Raw genomic sequence first — 22,724 nt, forward strand, 5'->3', positions numbered from 1 at the left:
CCTGGTTCCTGCCTATGGATGCACGCATGTGTCTAAGAGTACCATGCGTTTACATCCCCCCACTGCACGCAACTGACAAAGAAAACAAGCAATAACTGGAACATCACACTCGTCTTCCAAGTTGTGATGATGTAGAACATTTTATTACTGCCACTAAAGAGCTTGTGTTTGTGTATAAGCAATGCTATAGTTCCTCTTGCTAGTTAACTCATTCAATCACAGACGTTTTTCACAATTCAATTCTTCCTTGCTGTTGAGTGTGTTTTTACATGTGAAGATCCCTGCTGAGCCCTTATCAAATGCACTTCTGACAGTGACTTGTATTAGTGTGCAGTTGCATCATCATCTCTTTTTACCTCTGGCTCAAAAAAATGGAAAAGACGTAGAAATATGTCTTTGGGAGCAAACTTTCGGGTTTTATAGTGATACAAAGTAATTTTAACGCCACACTGTAAGAACAAACAATTATGACAATATATAAATCCATCCATTTTCTATACCGCCTACCCTCACTAGGGTCGCGGGCATGCTATATATAACAGACACATACAGCAGAGCACCGATAGATCGCTCCAATACATCACAAGGATGCAGAACACAATATGCATCCTCCATCCATTTTCTATACTGCTTATCCTCATTAGGGTCACGGGGGTATGCTGGAGGCTATCCCAGCTATCTTCGGCGAGAGGCTGGGTACACCCTAGACTGGTCGCCAGCCAATCACAGGGCACATATAGAAAACAAACTTTGTAGACTTTTTTTTCACATGAGCTACAGATCAAATTCATGTTGGTGAAGCCGTTTTTTGTCTCGCGCACACATGTCTATAGTTTACACACACATCTGTAAATAGTTCAAACACATGCAAACATTTGTAAATAGATGATTATTTAGTGGTATGTTCTAAATCTATGAATAAATTTTTATTATTTTGTCATCAAAATCTTTTTTCATGTGTTGTTTTTGTTGTTTCATAGAAGTAAACAACTTTTTCAGATGTTTGAAGTCTCACTAAAACTAAAAATATGGACGTCAGTCACTGTTCTGCTTCACTTTCTCTCCAAAAAAAGCTCATTTTCTCTAGTGTTTGGTCCAAATCAGGAAACAAAGAATACAGTCAAAAGTTTCTGTACATAGTTTCAATGTTTATGTCGTCCTAAAACTCTTCAAAGGTTAGCATAAATGCCCAAGAACTGGCAGTATGGAGCTCTCTTTTCAGAAAATGGCCGGCAGTGAATAAGTAAATCTTTGGAAAACTGCGGACATTTGCAATTGAACATTCACATTAGCACATTCATTCATTTTCTACCGCTTTTTCCTCACGAGGGTCGTGGGGGTGCTGGAGCCTATCCCAGCTGTCTTGGGGCGAGAGGCGGGGTACACCCTGGACTGGTCGCCAGCCAATCACAGGGCACATATAGACAAACAACCATTCACACTCACATTCATGGACAATTTGGAGTCGTCAATTAACCTAGCATGTTTTTGGAATGTGGGAGGAAACCGGAGTACCTGGAGAAAACCCACGCATGCACGGGGAGAACACGCAAACTCCACACAGAGATGGCCCAGGGTGGAATTGAACCCTGGTCTCCTAGCTATGAGGTCTGCGCGCTAACCACTCGACCGCCGCACATTAGCACATTTTTGATTAAAATATATGATAATACAGATAAAATACACAACATACATGTACCTTGGCTAAAAACTGTACTGTATATCATACTGGAGCAAATAGTAGTAGTTATTGTAAATGTGGCTTCAGATACGGTCACAGTTTGGAATTTTTCAGGAAAGTTGCATGTGCAGTTGTGACACCTAGGGGACAGGAGTTGAACAGTGTTCTACATCTTTTGCTCACTTGGCTTGTGTTTTTCTTACATACATTGGTACTCTTTGGTGCCCGCTATGCTCGGAGAAAGCAATTCACTTCTACCTGGCATAATCATTTGGCCTTGGCAGAGGTCTATTGAGTGACATTTTAGTTAAAGGGTTCATTAGGTGGAACAGCAAAAACAAGATAGTGTGCCAAATTAAATTACCGTATTTTCCGCACTATACGGCGCACCGTGTTATAAGGCGCACCTTCAATGAATTATATATTTTAAAACTTTTTCCATACATAAGGCGCACCGCATTATAAGGCGCTACAGTAGAGGCTGTAGTTACGTTATGCAACCATTAGATGGTGCCGCGCTAAAGGGAATGTCAACAAAACAGTCAGATAGGTCAGTCAAACTTTATTAATAGATATCAAACAAGCTTTCCACAGCTCCATTCACTCCCAAAATGAATAAACAGCTGTTTTATTATTTTCTCTGAGGTAAAGCATTTTCGTGACACATTTTTGACATCTTTGAACAACAGCAAGGCATAACATTTTACTTTTCCTCCATTTAGTCAACACGCAAAAAACCGTCTGATACTGTTACGGTAAATTAAACGTTAGCGCAATCGCAATATAGTGACACGGAAACTTTGTTTAGTCTTCTTTACTTGGCGCAGCTCATCCTCATGCTTCCTCCACTTCCGCACCATCGATTCATTCATGTTAAACTCTCTTGCTGCTGCTCTATTTCCGTGTTCTACTGCGTGACTGATCGCCTTGAGTTTAAACTCTGCGTTGTAAGCGTGTCTCTTAATAGGAGCCATTTCAGGGTCTTTATACAAACGCACAAATGAAAGTGAATCGTTGTTTAATATTTCCCAGTATGCACAGCGCACTTCTTCTTCTACGGGAAAAATGGAGTCGGTGGCTGCTTACCGTAAGTTGCGAGACCTGTCGCGGCTCAATATTGATCCATATATAAGGCGCACCGGATTATAAGGCGCATAGTCAGCTTTTTAAAACAAAATCAGATTTTAGGTGCGCCTTATAGTGCGGAAAATACGGTAAAGGCAGGTGCATGGGAGCAGCTAGCTAGCTGTCCCAACCACACACACACCAGTCAATGCGGTTCCATCAAGCAAACCACAGTACACACACACACACACACACACACACACTGCTGCTGCAGCATGCAGACACATGCAAAAATATCTGTCCCAATACGAAAATAGGCCCTGAGAGCTTGCACCTGCACCTGTGCCCTGGTCCACACCTACACACAGGTGTCAGGATGTGACACACACACACACACAGATAGTAGAGAAGGGAGGGGGAAATAAGAGAGTGGGTTGAAACAAAATGCGGTCGACCAAAAAGCTTATTTGTAGATATGATCTGTGTGTGATTTCCATGTTTAAATAGGCTGCCAGCTTGACTTCAGTTGAAAGACAATGTATGCTCATATGCTGTAGAATACACCCTCTAAAGTGTTTTAATGTAGTTTTAACGATATGTGTCATTACAATCTATGATTCAGTACGAGAACACGGAGTGAATGTTTATACCACAGTGACTCATACGCGCTTGTTACTTTGAAATGGGGCAATTACAAATCTACAGGGAGATGGGATTCACCTGAATTTGACAAACACAAGGGGTAATTTCCAAAATTAGATTCATATAAATGACAAAATAAATCTTTTGGATTTATGAGACAATATATAAATCACAACATTTGTTTATTTATATGAGTTACCGCAAAAAAACTCACACTGACACTCAAGTACAATAATATATGCCCTTATTATTCCATAAGAAATGTCGCCAGGCTGTGGAGGAATACGGTACTGCACCTTTACGTCATTGTTAACAGCTCCAACTCTCAACATGATTAACCGTGATTACGTTTTGATTAAAGAACTCAGTACTGATTTTTTTAGTTTAATAAAGAAGGCATTTGGTTGCCTAAGTAAGTTCAGAAATTGTGCATAGAAGCTAAAGTCTAAAAGACCATCAGAGGATCAGTGGGAATTAATTCCAGGCAGATTTAACCCCCCCCCCCCCCCCCCCCACCACTAATCAAGGGTATGCAGACCTTGTCTGCATACAAATTCTCCATATTTGGTATGCTACGGATACACACTTTGTGAGATTACCGCTAATTGTAATGATTCAGGGTTGCTACAATTTCATCATCATTGAAATTCACTGCAATTAACCATTAAAGCAATCATCACTAATCATCCTTTCCAACTCCAATGGGACAGGCGATCCCAGTACCTTTTAAGCCACAATAACCTTTGGGTACCTTCTTCAGGTACTGCTGGTGGTAGTCCTCGGCGTAGTAGAACTGCTGTCCCTCCAGAATTTCGGTGGTGATGGCACCGAGACCCTTTGCCTCAAGGACCTATTGACAACACACCAACATACAGTAAGTGGTACATAACATAGAATACTGGAAACTCTGGCGATAAGCATAAAACCTGAAAAAACAGAGAAATAGTTTAGTACACGGGGCAGACTAATATGGACGCAGAAGAATATGTAGTTGTGTATTACTTCAAAGTCGATCACAAACTCATGAGTATGCGGTGGCAAATCCTACATATGTGCTGTGTTACGTAGGGTTGCTAACACCCGTATTGAGGTGATTTTTTATTTTTATTTTATTTCATTTTCTACCGCTTTTTCCTCACGAGGGTCGTGGGGGTGCTGGAGCCTATCCCAGCTGTCTTCGGGCGAGAGGCGGGGTACACCCTAGACTGGTGGCCAGCCAATCACAAGGCACATTTAGACAAACAACCATTCACACTCACATTCATACCTATGGACAATTTGGAGTCGCCAATTAACCTAGCATGTTTTTGGAATGTGGGAGGAAACCGGAGTACCCGGAGAAAACCCACGCATGCACGGGGAGAACATGCAAACTCCACACAGAGATGGCCGAGGGTGGAATTGAACGCTGGTCTCCTAGCTGTGAGGTCTGCGCGCTAACCACTCGACTACGGTGCCGCCCGAATTTATTTATTTTATAAATAAAACACAAATAGATGACGGATGATGGATACCCCATCCATCTGAGCAGACTTTGGGCGAGAGGCAGGGTACAGCCTGGACTGGTCGCCAGCCAATCACAGGGCACATATAGACAAACAACCATTCACACTCACATTCATACCCATGGACAATTTGGTGCCGCCAATTAACCTAGCATGTTTTTGGAATGTGGGAGGAAACCGGGAGAACATGCAAACTCCGAGGGTGGAATTGAACCCTGGTCTCCTAGCTGTGAGGTCTGCGCGCCAACCACTCGACTGCGGTGCCGCCCCAATTTATTTATTTTATAAATAAAACACAAATAGATGACGGATGATGGATACCCCATCCATCTGACCAGACTTTGGGCGAGAGGCGGGGTACACCCTGGACTGGTCGCCAGCCAATCACAGGGCACGTATAGACAAACAACCATTCACACTCACATTCATACCTATGGACACTTTAGGTCTCTAATTAACCTAATATTTTTGAAATGTGGGAGGAAGCCGGAGTACCTGGAAAAAAACCCACATACTCACGGGGAGAACATGCAAACTCCACACAGAGATGGCCAATGGAGATTCATTTAATTTTGTTATCTCCTATTTATAAATAAGCCCCCAAAATATACAGTTAATCCATGTGATCCGTATCACACGATGTCACTCATGAATGGTCGCATTGGATCAGCATCCCTTTAAGCATCAGAGTCAAAGCAAAGAAAATGCGTGAGGTGATATTAGACGATTTAGCCAATCAACATTGGTTAAAGGATCACAAAGGATCAACATATTAACTTTGACCATGTGCTCCTATGAAATGGACAGTGATACCAAAACACTGTAAGAGTGTCACCGACAGGGGATGTTCATCCTTTCTGTTATAGCGAATGACTTCTTGTCATCCTGCGGGATACTGCTTCAAATACGTGATGAGTTTGGTCGTATTAAACATCCATGGTTCTGTGCCACTGGTTCCGTGTACGTGACAGGTTTTCAGAAATCAATGGAAAATATACACGGCCGGCATCACTACTACTGTTAACATGTTAACACAAGCTGTTTCTGTGATCATATGGGCTCTAATCAGAAGCTGCTGGATAGTCTGGATTTGGTTAATTGTTTTGGAGGGACTGACAATATCTGCGATTTTAGATGTAGGCTGATATCATCGATACTGTTTTTTTTTTTTTGCTGATACCGGCCTCGTTCATGTGGCTCGGGTATCTAGTCCGGATGCCTCCTGGACGCCTCCCTGGTGAGGTGTTCCGGGCAGACCTAGGACACGCTGAAGGGACTATGTCTCACTGGGAACGCCTTGGCGTCCTCCCGGTGGAGCTGGAGAAGGTGGCCGGGGGACCGGGAAGTCTGGGCTTCCCTACTGAGACTGCTGCCCCCGCGACGCGGATAAGCGGAGGAAAACGGATGGATGGATGGCCTGGTATTCGATATCAATATCGTATTGGCACATCCCTCTTTGACATTGAAAAACATTGAAAAAGTACAATGTGAGCAACGCAATTCATTGTCAATAACATGGCAAAAAAAACAAAACAGTATCGCTCTACAGTGGTGAGTACTTCTACTTTATTGTCGTTTTATTAAACTGTGGTTTACCTATCATTTATACTGTACAGTTATCAAACATTTGAGGTTATTGACATTTAGCTCCTATTGAGTGTTCCAATATCACTTTTAATATTTTTCAACCTAACATAACCAATATAGCAGCATCTTCTGCTGACAAGAAGAAATCTAAAAAACTTCATTCTCAACTTCCCCAAAGCCGCATCGCCTGTTAAATGTTGTTTTTTTATCTGCAGGGTATTCCATGTGAACTTTCCATGTCTCGTTAAGGTTCTTAAGAGTTGGTGCTGTGTGACTGAGTGACAATAAAAAGGCGTTTGGTTCTCTTTCTAGTGCTGCACTTTCCTCGCTGAGGGACGGCCGCATCAAACAGCATCGTCTCGCTTTGAGGACGCCTTATAAGACACATTTCAAGCTTACACTTTCCTAAACACCTCGACAAAAAAGGGGGTGAGGCTTCAAATATGTTTAGAAGCGAGCAATTTCAGAGACATGTACGCTCACTAAACTCTGATAAATCCAGAACGTGTGATGTTCTGTCTTTTAACGATGCCATCCGGGCGTCAAAACAAGACAGACAACAAGTTGGCGGTGGTCAACAAGTGAGGACAAACATGTCTGATATTGATATTATTTCCAGTAATACCAATGCACTTGGAGTTCAAACAATCATCATGCATGACTTCACGCAAGACATGTAAAGGACGAGCTGCTGTATGCTAATTACTTCCAACAGTACCTATAATAAGACACTAAATGACCAGGTGTCAAAGGGGGAGTAATTTTACTTTATTTGAGTTTTATTTTACAGTTGGCTACTCTGAAGGGTAAGTATGTTAAAATTAATTCATTCATTCATTTTCTACCGCTTTTTCCTCACAAGGGTCGTGGGGGGTGCTGGGCGCCAGCCAATCACAGGGCACATATAGACAAACAACCATTCACACTCACATTCATACCTATGGACAATTTGGAGTGGCCAATTAACCTAGCTGGAGCGAGCTTTCTGACCTCAATGTGCGCACTGGAGTGTAAATTTGGACAAGGTCCAAGATGTAATGAGGGGCAAACTAATTCAGTGACTTCAAAACAAACAATAAAATATTAAAATCTGTTCTAAAACGAACAAGCAACCAGTGCAGGGAGACAATAAACATATGATACGTAGTGCTAGTGTTCTTATACTTTTTGATAAACAATTGTTATGGGGGCGGCACCGCGGTCAAGTAGTTAGCACGCAGACCTCACAGCTAGGAGACCAGGGTTCAATTCCACCCTACCACATTCCTCCCACATTCCAAAAACATGCTAGGTTAATTGGTAACTCCAAATTGTCCATAGGTATGAATGTGAGTGTGAATGGTTGTTTGTCTATATGTGCCCTGTGATTGGCTGGCGACCAGTCCAGGGTGTAGCCCGCCTCTGGCTCGAAGACAGCTGGGATAGGCTCCAGCACCCCCGCGACCCTTGTGAGGAAAAAGCGGTAGAAAATGAATGAATGAATGAATGAATTGTTACGGGGCTGCAAGTGGTTAGCGTACAGCCTCACAGATAGGAGACCAGAGTTCAATTCCACCCTTGGCCATCTCTGTGTGGAGTTTGCATGTTCTCCCTGCGCATGCGTGGGTTTTCTACGGGGAGTCCGGCTTCCTCCCACGACTCCAAATTGTCCATAGGTATGAATGTGAGTGTGAATGGTTGTTTGTCTATATATGCCCTGTGATTGGCTGGCGACCAGTCCAGTCCAGTCCGCCTCTCGCTCGAAGACAGCTGAGATAGGTGACCCTTGTGAGGATAAGCAGTAGAAAATGAATGAATGTAATTGTTACCTCACCCTGACAATGGTTTGTTCTTTGGTCCATGCCCCACTTTACATTTTTTTACAACAAATAAGACACAAGAACGCTGCTGTCTAGTTTTGTCCACGAGGGGGCAGTATAGTACCTCATATGCAGGCGCTGCAGAGGACTGGTTAATCAAAGCTGTGCACCCCGCAGAGCGGCTGAGGCAGCAGCTGACCTCAAAGTCCTCAGTGAGCTGCCGCTACAATGTGGAGGCTCTAATCCTCCTGCAGGAGCATCCACAAGCCAAATAGCGGTGCACGGAATATCTGAAGGAGAGACGTTCATTTAAACCTTTTTAAAATGCTGTGACACAGCAGCATGTGCTACACTTAAACAGCAGTGCGCTAGCAAAGCCAAGCCAGACCAAAGCACATACAGCTCTTGGCCTAATTAACCAGTGATCACCACGAAGCTACAGTGGTAGCAAACCCTTCGGGGCATGGGGGGGAGGGGGGGCGCAGGTCCATGTGAGGGGAACAAAACGTCCGAGAGATGGTCCGCTACATTAACACCAACCACACCCCCCACCCCACTCCCTGCACCTCCCCCTCAACCAACCACAGCTTCCATCCCCTCCGCCCCGCTGCTCACCGCTCCCTCGCGCTCCATCCTACAGCAGTCACAACACGGCCGCCATTTTAGATCTATAAATCAGAATGCACAGCGTCACACCACCGTGGCTAACCTTACGTGGCTCTGCTCGCTCGCTCGCTCGATGCAGCAGCGTAGGAGGGTAAAAAGATGGAGGAGGGATATATCCTGAGCGGAAGCGTGAACGACATGTTCTCAAGTCGGTTCTTTGTATGATGATGCATCAGTGATGTATGTGAACGCCACATTTGTGCGTGTGAATTCTTGTGTCGACTTCTGACCTTAAAAGTGTGAAACTGGGCCTTTACACATAAACGCATGTTAGCATTCATGCTAATTTAAGCATAATGACATTGATATTTAATGCTGATTTTCATTTATATGCAATAAACAAAATATACTAACATCTACCCGGACCGTTGAATCAATTTGTGTCAATCGGGTTGGTGCACAACAAGTTTGTGTGTGTTCCCGAGCTCGCCCAGGCCCAGTCAGCCATTCCCCTTCATGCCTGTCGGAAACGTTTCCCTGTCAGCGACATGGCTGACATGGCTGATCGGGGTGGGTGTATTTCGATCCCGTCTTCCCCCCTTGCTCGGACCACCGCTGCTTCGTGCAAGTCCTTCTTAGCTCTCCAGCCAAGCGAAAGAGAGGCTGAGGATCTGGCGATGGCGAGAGAGGCGCGCTGTGGGCCCCCGCAACACAAATACGACGTGACACCCGGAGAAAGGGCGGAGGTGGCGGTGGAGGAAGAATGGAAATGTAAGTGAGTCCTATACCCCACTGTGTTGTCGGCTGGCTGCCGTTACCCCGCCTTTTTTCAGAAGGCCCGCAGCCAAGAGACGCACTTTGACATGGACTTTGTGACACCCGATGACTCATAGCAAAGACATTTGAAGACGGATATGACCTCAATTTGCTGATTTATGTAATAACGCCTCAGTCTGAGTCCAATGCGGAAAGCATGCTGCATTTTTGGAGGACAAATCATCTTTTGTCATATGAGCTGACTTGTATTTTTTATTTTAGGTACTAAACATACTGGAAATGTCCATTACTATTAGCATTTTTATTAATTTTTATTTACAAAAGCATTAAAATAAATAAACACATTAAAAAAAGGTAAACCTTGGTACTCGACCACATTCACACTCGATGACCTCAGTAAAAGATGAGGGATGCGGAGAGAATAAAAAGAGTAAAACGAGAGGAGCATCGATATTATTTTAATGCGATGGGTGGGAAGAAAAAGCCAAACGTCACATGACTCGTTTCGGTAAAATTCTGTGATATGTCATAAAACATGCAATTCTATGTGTGTGATTTTTTTTTTCCTGTGCTCTGTTCCTGTTCCTCGCACTTAGGCATCCATTTTAGCAGGGCTGTAATCTTCAGCGGGGGCTCCTACATTTTGTGAGGTAGGAAGCCGCCGTGCTTCCATTTCGAGAAACATTAAAAAAACGATACTTAACTTCCAAGCGAGACTGTCTTCCCTATAAGAGGATTGGACGACAGGATACAAACTTTTGGGGAAAAAGCTGTCAAAAGTCTGAATGTGACCTTTTCAGAAGAGGAGTCCGAGCTGACCTTGTGCGACTGGAAGTCTGCCGTTATGCACCATTTTCACCCCAAAAAACCTCGCCGCCATCTCCCAAGCCCCTAAAACCCTCATCTAAACCCCCAGTGTCTGCCCCCACTTCCATCTTTCATGCTTATTAAGTTGGGTTGCCTTATCAGAGGGCACACTCACCCCTTGGAGGCGTCACACACACACACACACACACACGAGCGGGCACGTGTACACACAAATGATGAGGTAGGCTTGATAGAAGCTATTGTTTGTATACACACACACACACACATGCGCCATGTTTCTTTCCCGACCCCAACCTGTCTTCATGCCACCACCCTACCCTCCTCCAAATCAACCTTTCCCATCTCCTCTCTCCCAGGCCTGGAGGGAGATGGGGCGGGGGGGTTTCGTGAAGACACAGGGTAAGGATGAGTAAGGGAGGGAGCTGGAAAAAAAAAAAAAAAAAAGAGGGTGAAATGGGGGAGGTAGGTGGGTGGGGGCTGGATGGGTGAGACATGGCGGGGGAAGAGATGCACTCCTCCTCTGCGCTCTGCTGCCACAGCGGCTTGGCTACAGAAGCCTTTGATGTTCTGCAAATTTCAAATTTCATTATAGAAGAACCCCCCCACTCGCCCACCCCGTCCTCAAACACCCCCCATCCCCCACTTTTGCGTTTAAACAAGCCCCCCCGCACACCCCCACCAACCTCAATGCTAAAGTTAAGAAACTGAAAGCCCTGCAGAAGAGACTTTTCATACGGGTTAATTATTCATCGGGCTGGGAGTGCATGAGCCAAATGTATGTATACATGTGTGTCTGGATTGTTTGATGCCAGCCTTATCGTTGGCCGTCTTACAACGTCTCACCCATTCACTCGCTCGACGTTTCGATTGCTTTTAATCGCCGCGCGCTATTGGATGCCATTTTTGGAGTTCTTCAGGATTAGCGTCAATGCGACACGGCGACCATTTTGGTTCTGCGAGAATAAGATTCCCGATGGAGCGCCGTCGAAAACTGCGGTGCCACTGAAGTCGCTGACAGATCGGTGGTGTCAGCAGCGTCGGTGGTGGAAGATAGAGAGAGAGAGAGAGAGAGAGGAAGGCTGTCAGATGTTTGTAAATGTGTGTTTTGTGAGCGAGAACTAGGTTAGAGACTCAGACGTCAACTGGGGAGCTGACAAGACGATATGCCCCAATATGAAGGGCCTTTTGTTGCGCTGTGATACCATCCATATACACTCCATTAGAGCTACTTTGGTTGTGATATAGGGCGGCACGGCGGTCGAGTGGTTAGCGCGCAGACCTCACAGCGAGGAGACCAGGGTTCAATTCCACCCTCGGCCATCTCTGTGTGGAGTTTGCATGTTCTCCCCGTGCATGCGTGGGTACTCCGGTTTCCTCCCACATTCCAAAAACATGCTAGGTTAATTAGCGACTCCAAATTGTCCATAGGTATGAATGTGAGTGTGAATGGTTGTTTGTCTATATGTGCCCTGTGATTGGCTGGCGACGAGTCCAGGGTGTACCCCGCCTCTCGCTCAAAGACAGCGACCTGTCCGCGACCCTCGTGAGGAAAAAGCAGTAGAAAATGAATGAATGAATGGTTGTGATATAAAGCAACAGTATGGCGTGTTCCAACACGGTTTTCAAGGTCAAACTGGCACAGTCCAACAACTCAGGGGTCACCTGAAAATCTTGCGCCAGCAAGACACAATCCAAAAACAGAACACAAACCCGACAAGACCAAAATATCTCATGATGAGCTGATTTTCTCCCGTCTTGAGTATTCTTATGGGTACTTTCCACAGTTACTGTATGGGCTCATCTGTGCCTTTCACACAGAACCCAGTCAGTGACATGGAATCTTGCTATCAGAACATTAAATACGGCTGGTGTAATGTATAGAAGCGTCCAACCCATTAACGGCATTCATAGTATCTTTGAAGTCAACAATTTACAGGGTAGGAATAATGTCGGACCAGCCAGGACACCACGTTGACATTGTTAGCCCTTATACAGCCTTTAAAGGCCAGCAGTTCACATACTTTTGTTTTTTTTGTATAAGCAGCACTGACACAAAGTAGGGGACACATCGACCTGGCAATTTTCTGCCTTTTAAGGTTCTATCAGAACTGTAACAGGCGGAAGAGCGCCGATGTGTACCAGTACTACATTCAAATAACTATTAGGATATGACTTTCTTGTCCTGTGTTGAAAAGCAATTGTCGTTGTATTGTTGTCTGTGCATGTTATATATCACATCAGATCGGGATGCTGATGTTGTCTAGTATCAAATTATCTGATTGTGGGATGCTGTGTGATGCTATTCTGTGCCTCGGACATGATAGGTAACAGGTAATATTCATCTACTTGACTTTGTAGTAAGGATGTCCGATATTGGCTTTTTTGTCGATAACCGAAATGAGATAAAAGAAAAGGTTATTCATTTTGTTATAATAGTATGCCAGAACAAAACAGTCTGTAAAAGTGTATGTAATGTGATGTATGTGAGGATGGGTCACGGTCAGTTGATTAGGTTGGCTTAGGTGTCATGGAGTGGTAAGGTTGGGGGGTCACCATCAGCTGATAGGCTGTAGGTCTTGTCTCTCCGATCTCATTACCCTCCTCTATTTATTCTCCTACAATCACCTGACACCACTCTGGTCTCAGCTGCCACCTCTCTCTCACCTCCAACCCCAGCCCAAGGCCAAGGTTGGGAGGTTGTCGTCATGGAAACACCCCCCCCCCCCCCCCCCGTAGCCTGTAACTGCTGACCCCTGAAGTTAAAAAGGACGGTCGTAATTTGCTCCCCTCTGCCCCAGCCCCTGATTGTGGCTGAATAGCTTTTAGAAAGATGGCGGGATCAACGGATAAGATGAACTGATGGACAGATGGATGGAGTGAACAAAAGGAGGGGACGACGTGTGCCAACTGGAGAGTTTTAGCAATGAGCTCCAATGACCTATGCGCCCTCTTGTGCTCTTTCAGCACGAGGGCTGTGGAGAACAACGCCTGAGAGGATGTAGATGTGATCAACTAAACACAGGTGGCTTTGCTTAACTAAACATCATCCAACTCTAAGAGGTCACCACTCCAGAGACGGCCACTCGATTGTTATTCAAACAAAATGGGCCGACTCTAGTCCATGCTTTAGTTTACCGGCGCTCAATGGCTACTAAAGCACACTTGAAAAATTCATTCAGTGGGAGCAGCAACAACCGGAATATTAAAAAAGTTTTAAAAGTGTGACTCAATTCTTGCAGTTTATGCTTCAACTCGAGTGCCATCATCCTGTGCTTTAGTCAATAAAGCAACACATTTCATTGAAAACGACACTGATATGACTCCTTCCTGTTGTTAATAGCCACCCTTTAATATCAATTATCTCTGAATGTTATGGTTTACAAATTGGTAAGAGGTAATATTGGATATTATTCACAATGCTCAACATTCCACTGAGAAATTAAGTAAAAAAAGCCAAGCATCTGGGGTCAAACACCCTTTAAATCAATAAGGTACAACGCCTGAACTGTTGAAAAGGATCGGTTGAAAACTGATCAGTCGAGCGTTGAAAATACATACTGATAGGATCTTTTTACCTCTGATAAATCATCCATCCTGAGACGGATATCATTTCAAATCAATATAGCTCTTTCTTTGACTCAGAACAATAATCTCTCAATGCTTGAAAGAGATGATTGGTTAAAAATCAGAAACGGGAGAGCACATAAAAGGAACAAGTTGGCCTCTGACCTTGGGTAACGCCGTCATTACGCCGTTAAGGGGAAAAAAAGCACATTATTGTATATAATGTATGTGTACCTTCTGGTAGGCTACTTTGCTCTTCAATGCCAGCTCCAGTTGATCAGCAGTGGTTGCATAAATAACAGAACGGTACTGAGTCCCGATGTCGGCGTGCTGCTTCATACCTGCGTAAAAAACAAAACAAAACACATGCACACAATATGGAGTATAAGTACTCGCAATCATCACGCACACCATCACATTTGCATGTAAAAGGTTTTCAAAATTATGTCATCATCCCCAATCTTCAATTCATGGAGCCAAATGTATTTAGGCTATCACTTTCAGAAGGGTGCCGGTTGTGTCTGCTGGTCTATGGGCTTGTGTAGGTGGGTGCGTTTTCATTTTCATTGTCATCTAAGCACTGTCAACATTTTCATCAGCTTTACATCAGTGTGTTTGGAGGACCAAGGCAAAGTACATGCGGATAAGGAGCTGCCACAGCTTGTATGCTCTTCATCAGCAACATTACTGAGCAGCTTTGGCATGCATGGAAGCCTACTCGGTTGCTTTTTCTTCACTTGTTATTCTCCTCTGTATAGTTTGTTTTTGCATCTGTCTAGCTCTACTGAAACCATATGCGATAGGATGGATGTTAATATGGTCGGCAATAGAAATTTTAATTCTGTCGCCCAATCACGATAATGCATGTTGATGATGCAATCTAATCACTACACACAAAGGGTAACAAGCTGCAAAGAATCGTCAGTGTACAGTGGCTCCCTCACTACATTGCAGTGTTATGAAAATTAATAAAAGACTGCTGTTTCGTGTTGACTATCATAAGTACAAAAATAGTGAAAGACAAGTTATATGTAATATTCAGGCCACTAGGAGTAAGTAATTTTATGTACATTGATGAGAAACGACAGATGAGATTATCTTCACACTGCATGGATTCGGCCATAGCAGGGCCGACATGACATAGTGAAAAGAAGTTCTCCCATTCTGTGTGGAAGTGGTAAATTGTTGGCATCTTACTTTGTTCTTCTTCCCCACTCTGTTTGAAATATTTTAGTTAAGTTTTTTTAGTTAAGTTTGGAATAAATACATTTGAAGCTAACCAGTTAGCTTGGTGGAATGCTATGTATAAAGAGGCGGCAATGTGTACTGCGCAAAGAATAATAGGAATGAGGTGTAATTTCATGTCTATGATAAAATGGTTAAAAAAAACTGTTAGAAAGTTTGTGCTTTAACTATCTAAATATGTCATTTATTAATATTAAATCCTACTTTGTGGAAATTCACTTATCCCGGTCGGTTCTAAAGCCAACTGCAATAAACAAGGGATGACCGAAACAGGAGGAGCTGGTGAAAAAGACTAGTGCAATATCCATAATTTGGAATTGGTTTGTATCTGTTGTCCAAACGTCAGCAGAAAACTATACCCTGCAGAGTGTGTGGGGAAACATTTCCAGCAAAGGCCGTTTTTTCCCACCTCAAAACAAAACACAATTTGTGTGTCATTTAAGCAAAATTATTAGACTGATTGGCTTCTGTCATGTACACAGCATCATGATACTTAGCCCACAATAATGATATCATCCCGATAGCAGGCCCACTCTAACAACAGTATTACACAACATAACCCACTACAACGTCTGCAGTGTGGTACTGAGCAGTGTGATGTTTAGTCATAGTCACAAGGCCTCTTTATGAAAAATGATCTTTCATTACAAACCGGGCACAAATTTACATCCACTGATCACATATTTCTGATGTAGAGAGAAGTTTCAAATCTCCCACCTCGTCTACGTCTGTTCATAACTTACATTCATGCAACGTTTTCACAAGGTCCAACTACTTTTGTTTGGATATAAACACAAAATACATAAATCTGGAATTTGTCAAAATGTAAAACATATGTCAAACTAAAAATCAACATACAGAACATATGAAAAATGGGAAAAAAATACGTCTGGCAGCAGACAAGCCCGCCAGTGACGTGTTCTATGTTTGACTCTGGCAGAAACATTGAGTGTCACCCTGTGCTACCAAGTTGGGTAGCGCAAAATTGGGAGGTCACGCACCCTGGTCTTGGTACAGTCCATTGCCTCTTCACTTTTATGCGGTCTATCTGTTTATGTTGTGTATCTCTCTACAGCTCTGATATAAAAAAGGCTGTGGTCTTACAACAATGCACAATGCATCGCACCATCACGTGCAAGTATCGCAATATTTTGTCTTGGGGCATGATCCAAGATAGCGGCGTAGACAAACCAGCCGATATTTTGGACGCTAAACAAATGCACGAATGAATGCTAAGGCAAATCAAAGATTTTGGATGTTAATGGAAAAACACGCTAAATGGGGCGTATATTAACCAAGGTATTTGAAAGATTATGTTTACAACTATATCACACTATCAAGTCTGTTTTTTGTATAAATCCACATAGTACTGCAGTATCATAATGCAGAATTCATAATAATAATAATAATAATTATAATTAATAATAAAATAATAATTATTTCAGTATGTTGTTAGCATGGTGATACGCAGTACTATACTGGGCAAACTTGGCCAATGATGTGTTGCATCAATACATTTAATGCTTTTAATGCAGATTATTATATTAAACTGACATTTTATTTCCATCCATCCATTTCACTCCCCTATCTGGGTCGTGGGGGCAGCAATCTCAGTCGGAAAGCCTAGCCTTCCTAGTCCCGAGCCACCTCCTCCAGCTCCACCGGGAGGACACCAAGGCGTTCCCAGGCCAGGTGTGTGACATAATCCCTCCAGCGTGTCATAGGTCTTCTCTGGGGCCTTCTCCCGCCTGGCCATGCCGGGAACACCTCACCAGGGAGGCGTCTGGGAGGCATTCAGACTAGATGCCCACCTCAACTGGCTCCTCTTGATGTGAAGGAGCCGCAGTTCTACTATGAATGCCTCCAGGCTGGCTGAGCTCCTCACCCTATCTTTTAGGGTGACTCCAGTTATCCGATGGAGGAAACTAATTTCATCCGTGATCTCGTTCTTTCGGTCACGACCCAAAAGTTCATGACCATAGTTGAGGGTAGGAACGTAGATCGACTGATAAATTGAGAGCTTTAGCTTCTGGCTCAGCTCTCTCTTCCCCACAGCAACTGCGTTACTGCAGATGTTGCGCTGATTCCCCTGTCGACTTCATGGTCCCATCTTCCCATCCCAAGACTCCAAGACACATTTTATTTACTGATATAATAAGTGTAAATGATGGAACATTTAATACAAAATAAACTGAAAAAACAAAATGGAATTTTGAAAACAATAAAACGGATTTCGGGCTGCACGGCAGTCTAGTGGTTAGCACGCAGACCTCACAGCGAGGAGACCAGGGTTCAATTCCACCCTCTGCCATCTCTGTGTGGAGTTTGCATGTTCTCCCCGTGCATGCGTGGGTTTTCTCCGGGTACTCCGGTTTCCTCCCACATTCCAAAAACATGCTAGGTTAATTGGCGACTCCAAATTGTCCATAGGTATGAATGTGAGTGTGAATGGTTGTTTGTCTATATGTGCCCTGTGATTGGCTGGCCACCAGTCCAGGCTGTACCCCACCTCTCGCCTGAAGACAGCTGGGATAGGCTCCAGCACCCTTGTGAGGATAAGCGGTAGAAAATGAATGAATGAATGAATGAATGAATGAATGAATGAATAAAACGGATTTCATAGGACCCTAACTAAAGATCACACTGTCATGTTTTTGACAGACATGCCTGTACACCTAATGAATGTATTGACAACCTCCAGCCACAAGATGCAGACAGATTCCTGATGTGCTGATCTGCCTATCTTGAAGACTGCTACATCACAACCTGTCATTAATTCCATCCCTACTGCTGCAATCATCTAATGCTGTCATTTAGTACTCAAAATGAGAGCACACATTGCTAGGACAGCCTTAGCTCTGATTAAACCTCCATGTTTGGGAGCTTGGAAGGCATTCAAAATATGTTAGGACTAAAACTAATTGAGACTGCTTTGCCTTTTAGTCTTCTGGTCCCGTCAATAACAGGCTGCGATTCTTTCATTGTATCACCGACGGCAGGGGTCTCAAACTCAATTTACCTGGGGGTCACTGGAGCTAGGGTCTGGGCAAGGCTGGGCCGCATCAGAAAAATATACAAACTTTTTCAGTGCTTTGGTTCCGATTTTCTATAATAAAAGCTCTGATAAAACATTCCACTGTTCTCAAATATCTTAATTTTTATTTTTCTGCACAAAATAAGATGAAAAATAAATAAACAAATCAAGAATAAAGAAAATCAATCAGTCAGTAATAAATAAATATAATAATAATAATAATAAAACGGCAAATAATAAAAACTTAAAAAACACATATAGTTGGTGGGTAGACAAATTATTTTTTTCAGATTAAAATGAACAAAGCATTATTAGAGCCCTGTAGACATGACAAAACACGACTATAGTCACATTTATACTCTTTTTATTTACAACATATTGCGCAACTGCAGGGTCTTGAGACACATGCTAACTCGCAAACTAGAGAGCTAGCGACCTAAACGGTAGCCTTGAAGTTATTTCCTTTCAACTTAAATAGCCAAAAACTTACCACTTCCACACGGATAGGGAGGATAACTATTAACGGTTATTTAACCTTTAACATGAACATTAATCAAAGGTAATAATTTTTTCTGGGTACATGATACCATACAGCATCCATATCAAACTTGCGCGGGCCGCACTAACATTAAACTTTCATATCAAGGCGGGGGCCTCAAACTAGTGTCCTGCAGGCCATATTTGGCCCGCGGGCCGCGTGTTTGAGACCCCTGATCTACGGTCTACTCCTTTGTGAATGCATCTCTACCATCCATCTCAATGGATCCATCCTGCCCCCACAGCACTGTTGAGAACAATGGTGACACTCCATGAAAGACTGTTTCACCATTGGCTGTCCATTACTCTGATTAGCCTAGAAGCTGAGGTCTTGGAGCAGCTTTCTGACCTATAATTTTCTGAAGCAGCCGTAACCTAAACTGGGTGTAACATGCACAAAAAAGTATTATTTATACCCCAAATCAATCTAATGCAATGCAAAAGCTGTACTGAAAACGTCAATTTGCAAATGCTAATTTTGTTGACACAGCTCTTGTATGGATATTGAAAGGGCGCATGTGGGCCTAATGTTGTGGCCGGTGAGTATTTGCCTCCACTATCAAACATAAGGCTGTTATGTTGGAATATTCATCACATCTTCAGAGATCTTTACAGCATCAGCGCTGGAGATACTCCCCAATCCAAGTATTAGCTCCACCCACAGCTCCAGCATTGCTTTTGATTAGTCTCACTCCAGAAAACATTCCCAAAAGAGTTGAGTCCTCAAAGAGACAACGGCAACAAACACCAAGCCCCCCCACCACATAAAAACTCTTGGTTCTCCCCTCTCGTCACTCTCATGCGCTTTCTCCATTTTTAACAGCCCTCTTCGTTATTTTCTCCATCCGTCAAAGGCGGCAGTAATTATTAATGAGAGCCTCCCTGTTCCCTCTGCATTATGCATGAGAGCCTTGCTTCTTGAAAGCACAGGGTAATGGGGGGGTTGGACAGAAGGGGTAGGGGCTGCTGGGGTCACACGTGCCCATTCGCCGCCTCACGGGGTCGCCGACCTACACCCGTGAAAATATTAATTAACCCCCGCTAGCAGCGCTCAAAACGAGAGCGTTTCAAAAGTGGGCCCCCTTTTTAAATGGTTGACAGACAAATGGAACGGGGGGGACTCAGACAAAGTGGGAGGACGTCTCTCTTCTTCATGAGTGTGCATACGCTGTTTGAACCTGCTGAGATTCGCAGCAGCTCCGTGAGATGGTTTTCATTGTTTATACTCATCCTTCACTCTCCCGTTCTGAGGCTTTTAATCTTGCTTACCCCCCCCCACCCCTCGCTCATTTCCTGCCAACACTTTAAAGCACATTTGAACTAAAAGAGAGTGGAGGGGGGGGGGGGGGGGGGGATCAAGTGCAAGGCCGCCTTGTTGATGCATGTTGCACTCGCAATGTGTGCCTTTCTTCCACGGCTGCTGCTTTGACCCTCTTTCATTTGAAACCCCCCCCCCCAATGTCTTTTTTTATGTAACGACCCTTCATCCGTTAACAAGAGCTGGAGCTGGGATTAGCCTCATCTCGCCACGTACTGTCCCCCTGGCCTCTCTTTGCCTTTGGATTCTAGAGAGGGCCATCCAGCGTTCGCATGCATGCAAACAAGGGAAGACTAAAAATGAGGGGAAATTATAGACATAAAAAAAGAGCTGGCTTACATAACGGCTGCCAAGAGAAATTAAAGCCATGTTTTCACCTCTCATGGTTTGGTTTACAGTGGTAGGGGTGGGAACAGTTCATTGGGCTTGGGTTTCTACTGTGGTATTAATACAAGCAAGCTGCATCGTCATTCCACATGTTCATTCATTCATTCATTCATTCATTTTCTACCGCTTTTTCCTCACGAGGGTCGCGGGGGTGCTGGAGCCTATCCCAGCTGTCTTCGGGCGAGAGGCGGGGTACACCCTGGACTGGTCGCCAGCCAATCACAGGGCACATATAGACAAACAACCATTCACACTCATATTCATACCTATGGACAATTTGGAGTCGCCAATTAACCTAGCATGTTTTTGGAATGTGGGAGGAAACCGGAGTACCCGGAAAAAACCCACGCATGCACGGGGAGAACATGCAAACTCCACACAGAGATGGCCGAGGGTGGAATTGAACCCTGGTCTCCTAGCTGTGAGCATTCTACATGTTGACATTCTCTGATTTGAAAGCATTTTTAAAAATGATAAAACTGTATTATAGGTACCGTACCATTGCTGCTGCAGTTTTACGGACACTTCAATGTAATAAAACAGTGCCCAAAAGACAAAAAAATGTGTTTTGAATGATTGTCCTAGTGGAGGATGACCAGGAACTCAGACCAAGCTTTCTGACACTGGGCAATGCATTTCACTTCAGAATGCCTTGAATCTTCTACCCTGCGCAGATTAAAGACACCCCGTGTTGGATGCAGCATAGCAAAGGAAAGAACATAACTAAGTCTCCATGGTTCGAAGTCGGTACGGTATTCCTAGCTCTCGATGCTTCATTTTGTGACTTGCAAAAAAACTCCAGATTTCTCTCCCAGAAGATTTGTATACTGTCAAAGTGTATTTTGAAAAAAAAATGTGACCAGGGGTTTACTTTATTTCTTATTATCTAGAGAAGTGTTTTTCAACCTTTTTTGAGCCACGGCACGTTTTTTACATTGGAAAAACCTTGTGGCACACCACTAACCAAAAATGTTACAAAATGTCACCATGACCTCACACGTGCATCAATAAGTATATCGGAGGAACAAGGTAGGTGTTGCCACACGGACCAATATTACATTGCTATGCCAGTCTTTACACCACAGACACTCGACAGTAGCCATGTTTTTACATGACGAGTTTTCTCTTTCCGAATGACCTTTCGGGGAACAATGGTATCCATAGAAAGGAATATTCCAATCTCTTGTCTACATGTGCCGTGAAAATCAAACAGAATAGTCAATAGGGCATGCCCAGTAAAACGTAAACATCAACATCACGTGATACCGGCTTCCCCGAGTTTTTCTTCCACTTGTTGGAATAACTCCGTATTGCCAGTTTTTCGTCTGTCCAGTCTTGAAATTTAGTTTGAATCAAAAACAAACTTTGCTTAGTCCAGTGCCGATTGCTGGCCTCCATTTTTAAAAGTGAAGAACGTCTGGATCTGCGTGTTACGTCATATCTGAGCATGCGCTGAAAGAACGCACCCGGGATCAATTTAAACAGGAAAAGATCAAATTCAATCTTATTAAACTCGGGACATGTTTTATTTAGATATATATTTTCTTTTTTAATAAAACTGCACTTGTGAATAAAGTATAGAAGGGTTTAGATTCTATACTTTCTTTTATTCTTTGAGCGGGTACAAGATACCTCAATCGGATTGGTTAAAGGAATATTCCATCCTTGTTCAATTCTTTCCGTTTGAGCAAATAAACCAAATGCAATTGGAATATTTGGGTCCATGTATACTATTGACATAATGGCTATTGACATAATATTTGCAAATGATGATTAATAATTGTTAATTATAAAAAGTGATATTGGATAATTCCTCACGGTACACCTGACAGTTTCTCAAGGCACACTAGTGTGCCGCGGCACAGTGGTTGAAAATCACTGATCTAGAGAATGAAAGCATAGTGACATACCGAGCTAACTAATTAGCCTCTCCACTTTACTTATTGCACCACTTCCACACGGAATGAGAGGAAAATCTTCTTTTCCACTCGATCATGCAGTGTAAAGGTAATGTTAAACATCATGTCTCATCAATGTAACATTACTGACGCCAGGTGACCAGAATACTCCATATAACTTGTCTTTCAGTATTTGTTGACAAATAATAGGTCATAGTAAACCACAAAACTGTGATCAGCTATTTAGGTTT

At 43.5% G+C, this 22,724-nt stretch overlaps 1 protein-coding gene across 7 annotated transcripts in view; it reads right to left on the reverse strand.

Moving 5' to 3' along the window:
* Positions 1 to 3,899: 3,899 nt before the first annotated feature.
* Positions 3,900 to 22,724, reverse strand: part of msrab (methionine sulfoxide reductase Ab) — a 68,946-nt gene continuing 50,121 nt past the window's right edge. For all 7 annotated transcript variants that reach the window (XM_058090836.1, XM_058090839.1, XM_058090843.1 and 4 more), the window contains 2 exons: positions 14,289 to 14,395; positions 3,900 to 4,238 (listed from right to left, as the gene is read on the reverse strand). In XM_058090836.1, the coding sequence (XP_057946819.1) occupies positions 4,068 to 4,238; positions 14,289 to 14,395 (278 nt within the window). In that variant the 3' untranslated portion in view covers positions 3,900 to 4,067. The remainder of the gene's footprint in view (positions 4,239 to 14,288; positions 14,396 to 22,724) is intronic.

Source organism: Doryrhamphus excisus, chromosome 13 (assembly GCF_030265055.1).
Source record: "Doryrhamphus excisus isolate RoL2022-K1 chromosome 13, RoL_Dexc_1.0, whole genome shotgun sequence".
Classification (NCBI taxonomy): domain Eukaryota; kingdom Metazoa; phylum Chordata; class Actinopteri; order Syngnathiformes; family Syngnathidae; genus Doryrhamphus; species Doryrhamphus excisus.